The sequence below is a fragment of the Budorcas taxicolor genome, chromosome 19, assembly GCF_023091745.1.
Source record: "Budorcas taxicolor isolate Tak-1 chromosome 19, Takin1.1, whole genome shotgun sequence".
Classification (NCBI taxonomy): Eukaryota; Metazoa; Chordata; class Mammalia; order Artiodactyla; family Bovidae; genus Budorcas; species Budorcas taxicolor.
The window spans coordinates 15,684,578-15,692,128 of record NC_068928.1 but is presented as its reverse complement, the minus strand read 5'-3'; the positions used below and the strand labels follow the sequence as shown (position 1 = coordinate 15,692,128).

At 44.6% G+C, this 7,551-nt stretch overlaps 1 protein-coding gene across 1 annotated transcript; it reads left to right on the top strand.

Annotated features, from left to right (window-relative positions):
* Window positions 1-574: 574 nt before the first annotated feature.
* Window positions 575-2,117, top strand: LOC128065552 (C-C motif chemokine 8). The gene is made up of 3 exons (XM_052658751.1): window positions 575-706; window positions 1,474-1,591; window positions 1,996-2,117. The coding sequence occupies exons 1-3, from the start codon at window positions 631-633 to the stop codon at window positions 2,099-2,101; spliced, it is 300 nt and encodes a 99-aa protein (XP_052514711.1). The 5' UTR covers window positions 575-630; the 3' UTR covers window positions 2,102-2,117.
* The last annotated feature ends 5,434 nt before the right edge of the window (window positions 2,118-7,551 follow it).

The window sequence follows — 7,551 nt, the reverse complement described above, 5'->3', positions numbered from 1 at the left end:
TGTGTTGTCCAGTTCTTAGGCTTCACAACAGAATGTTCCAGAGCCTGAAGACTTGAAGATGCCTGGATTTACCATTCTGCCAAGATTCTATCAAGCTATCTGTGTGAGATTCTAAAAGAGCGTAGCTGGTTTAGGATGGCAGAGACCAGAGACAGACAAAAAGCCCAGGCAAAGACTTAGGGCCCTTTCCCCGACCTCCTGGACCCTGAGGAGGCCCCAGGCCATTGATTCTTTCCACCCTACTAGGCACTCAGCTTCCACTCTTCCTTTCCAACAGATCATGTTCCGTTTCAAAGAAATCAGAGCTCTTAATAGTCTAATGACATCACTTTGTACATTTTGCTGGCATGGCCACACATCCTTCCACCTCTGCTCCACAGCCCAAACAGATGATGGAAACTGCACAACTTCCTTTTCTCGGTGTTCGGAAATCACCACCAGGATCTGGTGTTTACTCAGCACATTCACTGGCTTCTTCGGTCCTTCCTTAAACATGACCCTACCCATGCACTCTGCTCCCTATAAAAGGCAGGCAGACAGCCAGAGGAGCCAGATTTCCAGAGACTGAGAGCAGCTCAGCAACCGCCAACTCTGAAGCTGAAGCTGAAGCCCCTGAGCTCACCCTCCAACATGAAGGTCTCCACTGGGATTCTGTGCCTGCTGCTCGTGGCAGCCACCTTTGGCACCCAGGTGCTCGCTCAGCCAGGTAAGGCTCCTCTCTTCTTAAGCCTTAACGTTTTCACTACCCCAGCTACTAACCCCGGGCATAAGTCACCCCATGCTTGCTGCGTAGCCTCCATTGCAAAGATGGAGAAGGTGAAAGCAAGAGAGGACTTAGGAAGAGCTGGCCAGAGGCAGGACCAGAGCTAGAAGCTCAGGCCCCTGGGACCAGGCTCCACTATCTTGCCCAATACCACCCTCGGGACACTAAATGCACTCTCAACAATCCTCGTCTTGTGTTTGGATGGGGCACAGAAGGAAGGACCATTTCTCATTGTGGATGGAAAAGACATTTCAGGCAATAGTAGAGAGGAGGAGATTCTTGCTGGAGGCTTCTACTGTTGGATTTTGGTCCAGCATAACTTCCAGAATGGTGGCTGTGAAGGATAAAGACCCATAGGAATCTATCTCAGCATGTGACATAGATTGGCTCTAAGCCCCTGGGGACAGAGCTGGGAAGCCAGTTCTTAGAACATATCTTCCCAGGTTCAGAGGTTTGGGATCAATAGACTCTCTGAATCACACTACAAGGATTAATCTTGTTACTCAAGATTTCCCCATTTGCAGTCAACAGTGAGAGATCCCACAGTTCAGTAGAAGAAACTGACTCACAGGTACCATTTTACTGTGGGAGTGGTGGGTCCTAGCTAGAATCCCAGCACTAGCTTTATCTCCTATCTTCTTCATTTTCTCTGACACATGCGTACTTACAACTCATCATAACTCTCTGGTTCTTTGCAAAATGTTTTTCAGATTCAGTTTCTATCCCAATCACCTGCTGCTTTAGTGTGACCAATGGGAAGATCCCCTTCAAGAAGCTGGACAGCTACACAAGAATCACCAACAGCCAGTGTCCCCAGGAAGCTGTGATGTAAGTGGACCATGCCCTGGCACCCACAGCCAAAAGTTCTATCTGACTTCTATGTGTCCAAACGAGTCAGATAAATGAAACACCTAAGCCGAAGGACCCTTTACTCCATAGACAAACAGCCCACAAGAAGGAAAATATACACACTCCAGGCTCCTCTTCTAGGAGCTTGGTCAGATCGTCCAAGTTCCTTTAGCCAAGGGTCTGGAGGGCTTCCCCTGTGGCAGTAACAGCAGAACCTCTTTTCTGGAGAAGAACTTTCTTCCTCCTATTTCCCCTTCTTCCTGTCCCCATTCAGACTCTTCAATCAGAGAGCAAGGGCTAATCAGCTTTAGGGGCCAATGGATCAAACTCCTGGGAAAAATCCTCAAGACACTCCATTTAAATCTGCCCTCTTTCCCCCACAGCTTCAAGACCAAAGCGGACAAGGAGGTCTGTGCTGACCCCAAGCAGAAGTGGGTCCAGAATTCCATAAAGCTCCTGGACCAAAAGTCCCGAACACCGAAGCCTTGAACCTTCATACCTGGACCAAGAGACAGAGTCTTAGAAAATCTTATTTATTTCTTTCCAACCTTCCCCAGGTGTATTATTGTATTATAATGGCCAAAAAGAGTTTATTTTTTTTTTAATAATTTAAACACATAGTTTCTTAAACAATATTTAATTATGTTTAAGTTATTGTAGTTTTAACTTTATCTGCCATAAATCCTAATGAATATAAGATACAACATCTGGTGATGAGTTTCCTGTGAGCTTGATTAAGTTCATAGCAAGATGGTGCTGTTCCCCAACGTACTGTCTGTAGGATGGTCAAACACCTCTGGAATCTTAGGAAATCAGTGCTCCTGTAAGTGGATGTGTGCTATGTAGTATTGTGATGGAAAGTAATGTTATTTCATGACTACAGAATTTTCAAAGAAAAAAATACATATAATTTCAAGCTACTTGGTCTTATTTTTCATGGGATAACATTTGGTGGGGAGGGAGAAAATGGTAGCGAGAAATGAAAATTTGGAGTGTAAAAGTCATCCTCTAAGACATCTTTTGGACTCAGTTTAGTATTAGGGAGAACCTAGAATGACCAAGCTGTTCCAGTCTTCTGGCCCCAGTCCCTAAGTCACTCGCCCATAATAACATCTAGATTCCCATTTCTTTTCTCTCTGCACTGACCTTTGCCTGGTCTCTCTCTTGATCTCTTGCACCAGTCTTTACCTGTTTTCCCACAACCCCAGGTTTTCATTTGTTCTCAAACCTAGAATAACATCCCAGGAGTGAAACTGAATCCAAGAGGAAACTAGATGCCTATAGCCCAGAGATCCAGTTAAGACTATTCCCTGGATGTGCATCTTCAACCAGACAGTTCATGAGAGATTTGAATGTGATGGAAAAGGAAAGGATTCTTCAGAGCTGAGAGAGGAAGGAGATGAGGGGAGTGGGCCAGAAGAAGGAATCCCACCTGGCTGGGCTCTAGGAAAACAGAGGGGTTGAGGTTTTAGAAACACAGTCTGGAGCCAGATTGTAGTGGCCCTTGAATTTCAGATTGGAACTTCAGCAGATAATAGAGAGGCACTGAGAGTTCTGAAATAGGAGAGAAGGAAAATCTCACATGCAGAGGTGAGCATCAGGAAGAATGACTTCGTGTCTGCGTACAAGATGGAGCAGGAGACGGAAGGTCTGAGAGCAGACTGCTGCCAAGGAGCAGAGAAGGGATGGGACTATAAGTGGTGCACAGTGGGAGTGGGATGAGGTGGGGAAGAATGGGCCAGATAGAGTGATATGTTAAATGCTATAGAAGAAGAGAGTAATTGACCAAGACATAGACCCTTCTTTTATGATCTTACAAATCAACTATCTACAGGGCTGTTACCCTTGAGATACAGAATGAATTCATCTCCATCACTATAGCCTCAATTCCAGTCCCAAGAACTTGCAAAATCCTTTTGAAGGCATGGAATCTCCTTTCCTTAAGAGCCTCTTAAGGTCAAGACTCTGTTGTACTTCATGAGCATGAGTGAGTGAGTGAAAGTCACTCAGTCATGTGCAACTCTTTGCAACCCCGTGGACTGTAGCCTGCCAGGCTCCTCTCTGTCCATGGAATTCTCTAGGCAAGGATACCGGAGTGGTTAGCTGTTCCCTTCTCCAAGGAATCTTCCCAACCCAGGGATCAAACCCAGGTCTCCCGCACTGCAGGTGGATTTTTTTACCATCTGAGCCAGCATAGTTGGCTCCTTTTTCAGGCATGAGGCCCACTGTTCTGAGGCACAAAGACCAAGACCCCTCCTGAAGGAAGACAGCTATTGTCTGGCTTACCCAGGTCCGTGGAGCCTGTCACAGGTTGGAGAGATGCCCTGATTCAAGTACAAACATGGAAGCACGGCAACGTAAGAGACCCGGGTTCTGATCCCAGAACTGGTTCTGCCTCTCTGAGTCACTTACAGGAAGTCAGTTTCTCTCTCTGGCACTAAGAAGCCCCGTATAAAAGTGAAAGTAGTTCTGTATCACAGGCAGGAAGTAAGAGGATCTGGGAGATGACCTCACAAGCTCCTTCCTACCCTAGGAGCCGTGTCTCTTGGGAAGTTGGTCATGCCTGCTGGCTAGGGAAGGGTCAGGAAGAAAGGGCCAAGAATTAACACCACCGAGCCAACCAGGAGCCCGGCCTAGTGGCAAATACTCCCAAGTCAGATATCTCACCTGTCTGAAAATAAGCTTTCCACCGAAGCCCAGGGTAGCGGACTGAAACCCCAGGTGTCTAAAATAAGGCATATAAACGTCAGCTGGGTAAAAAGAATGCTTTCCAACCAGAAAGGCTCCATCTGATTCTTAACCGCGCTCTTTCACAAGCCTCAAGGTCAAGATCTGGGCCCAGGGTTTCATGAACTCTCTGGACACAAGTCCTAAATTTCAAAGGCATGAGCCTCATCTTAAACTCTCACCAGGCTACAGCAGAAGACACAGTCCATTTGTCTTCCCCAAGTGTCACCCAGAGGCACTCCGGGATTACGTCGTTGTATTTCAAACCACAATGAACTTTGTCAATGACATGAAACATAAATGCGGTAAGTGATACTGCATTTAAGTTATTGATGCTTTATGTGCCTCAACTGGAATAGTTGTGTTTTGAAAATCCACATCCTTCTACTAATGGGTTCATTTCTGTGAACACAGTTCATTCCTTTGTCAGTTAGGGGCAAAGAACTGGTGAGGTCACATGAAGCTGACAAGCATCCTGTTGGGCTCAGTACTGATTTGATGCCTGCCTCAGGCAGGCAGCTTGCTGCAGGCTTGAATTCACTTCTCTCTCTCAACAGCTGCTCTGTGTCTCCTCACTTCTTGCTTTCTGTCCACAGGCTTCTCCTTGGATGCCATCTCAGGTCAGGAGCTGGCTCAGCCTACACATTTGTGTGATGCTCACAGTTTAGGGAAGCAAACACTGTGGGTGACAACTTTCCACCAGTGAAGACTGGAGCGGATTTTTTAAAATTAATTAATTTGTCTATTTTTGGTTGTGCTGGGTCTTCTTTGCTGCATGTGGGCTTTCTCTGATTGTGGTGAACTGGGCCTGCTCTTCATTTCAGTGCATGGACTTTTCGTTGCAGTGACTCCTCTCGTTGCAGAGCACAGGCTCTAGGTGAGAGGCCTTCAGTAGCTGCGGCACATGGGCTCAGTAGTTGTGGCTCCTGGGCTCTAGAGCTTGGGCTCAGTAGTTGTGGCACATGGGCTGAGCTGCCCTGTGGCATGTGGGATCTTCCTGGATCAGGGATTGAACCTGTGCCCCCTGCATGGGCAGGTGGATTCTTATCGTCTGTACCACCAGGGAAGTACAGAGCAGATGTTTAAAAGCTTCTGCCACTCTTCCTTCCAGCAGTTGATTCTGGGAGCCATTCTGTACACTCATTTCCAGGAGAAGCTGTCCCCATCGCCCACTTATTCTGACCTTAATTATGCATGCTTCTGTTGCTTTCTCCTTTTCCATCTCACCGGGCTGCCTCTCAGTCCTCATCCCTGGGGTCACTTCTCAAAGGAGCTATCTGCACAGACGTTCCCATCTCAGGCTCTATCTCTTATTGATTCATTGTTTTCTGCCTTCAATATTTGTTCTCCTTCCTCCAGGCGATGCCTGGATTTCTCCAGGCAAGTTCACTGGCTGAGGGCCAGGGATTTAGCTAGGCATTCAGTTGGTGTGTTTCCCAAGGCTGGGGCTGGGACCAGGATCAGGGATCCCAGTAAGTTCTTCGGGACCAGGGCTGAGCCAAGACTGTGGAGAACTCAGCCAGCATGTTGGGTAGGACTGGGTTCAGGAGAGCAGTCCACAAGTTAGGATCTATAGCACCAGGACTGCGTTAGCCATGTACTTAAGATAGAGGTGACCTGCAGAAGGATTTAGCAAGTAAGTAAATGTATTGCAGATAATGGAAGCCAACTCCTTTACTATTGGAGAAGCTTCTACAGAGAGTTAGAGAATGTTGGAGGCTGGAAAGACTCTGCGGGGTTGGGCTGCAATTAAAAGTTATCAGTGTGAACTTACGGTTTTGCAGGTAGATGGCAGATAGATAGATAGACAGAAATAAATATGGATATATAGATAAGAAAGAGAGAAAGACATACATGGTTGACAGGATATGCATATATTAAGCATATACTCAGCCATCAAACACTTTTCCAGATACGGCTTAAATATTTTCCAAATCTGTCTCACCAATTTACATTCACTCCCACCCGCAATATATGAGAGTTTGAGTCAGTTCATATCTGATATTGCAACACTTGGTACTGTCATTTTTCTTAGTCTAGCCATTCTGATTATGTGTATAATTCCATATAATCGTGGTTTAAGTTTGTGTTTTACTCATGGGAGATAAGCTTGAACATCTTGCTAAATGTTTATTGGATATCTTTTTTATGAAGGTCCAGTTCGTCATATCCTATACTCATTTTTGATTGTTTAGACTTGGTGGATCTTGTCTATTTTTGGATTGCCTGTCTTTTTATGAAATTGTGGAAGCATTTTCTATACTCTGACAAACATGCGAACTGAAACATCTTCTCATAATCTGTGATTTTCTTTTTCACTACCTTTTGATGGTATGGCTTCCTGATTTTAAAATAGTCCATTTATCAACATGTTTCTTTATGGTGAGTGCTTTTGTTTCCTGTTAAAGCAAACTTTCAAAACAGATGTCACAAAGATATTCTCTTATTTTGCCTTCAAAAAGCATTACTTTTGTCTTTCACATTTAGAGCTACAATCTACCTGAACATGATTTTATATATAGAGAGAGAGATACACACACACATATATATACACACATATATTTCAGTGTGCTGAAAGTTAGGGATCAAGATTTTATTCTTCCTTATAAATATCAAATTGATTCAGCACACTGAATAATGGATTGATCAGTTATTCAAAAGGGTATTTTTTCCTTAGCTACTCCAGAGGGCAAACTCTGATATATATATTCAGCATCAGTATATATATGGTTCTATTTCTGCACTCTAATCTGTTCCCTTGGTACATTCATCCATTCTTGGAGCAATGGCACTATGTCATAATAACTAATGCTTTCTAAAAACTGTTAATATCTGGGAGTGTAAGCCCAACAACTTTGTTCTTCTTCAAAGTTGTCTTGACTATTTTTTTTTTTAACTTGTCCTCTAAAAGTTGAGAATTAGCTTGTCAGTCTCCACAAAATTCTTGTTTTGATTGTATTAATAATTGGGATTACATTGAACTGGGAGGAGAATTTGAGAATTTGTTACTGAACCAAACTTGGGTCCACCAGCCTATGGACAGAAAAATTTCCCTTTCATTGGTCACAGCATGAGAGTGTGCCAAATAAGAAGTCTTTCCTGCCTGAGCTTTTTATTTAGTCATGGGAAGGGACGGCATCAAGTGTCTACCCTGGGAGTTCTCCCAAAAAGGCAGCAAAAACTAAACACTGTAAGCACCTCAATTAGCAAAG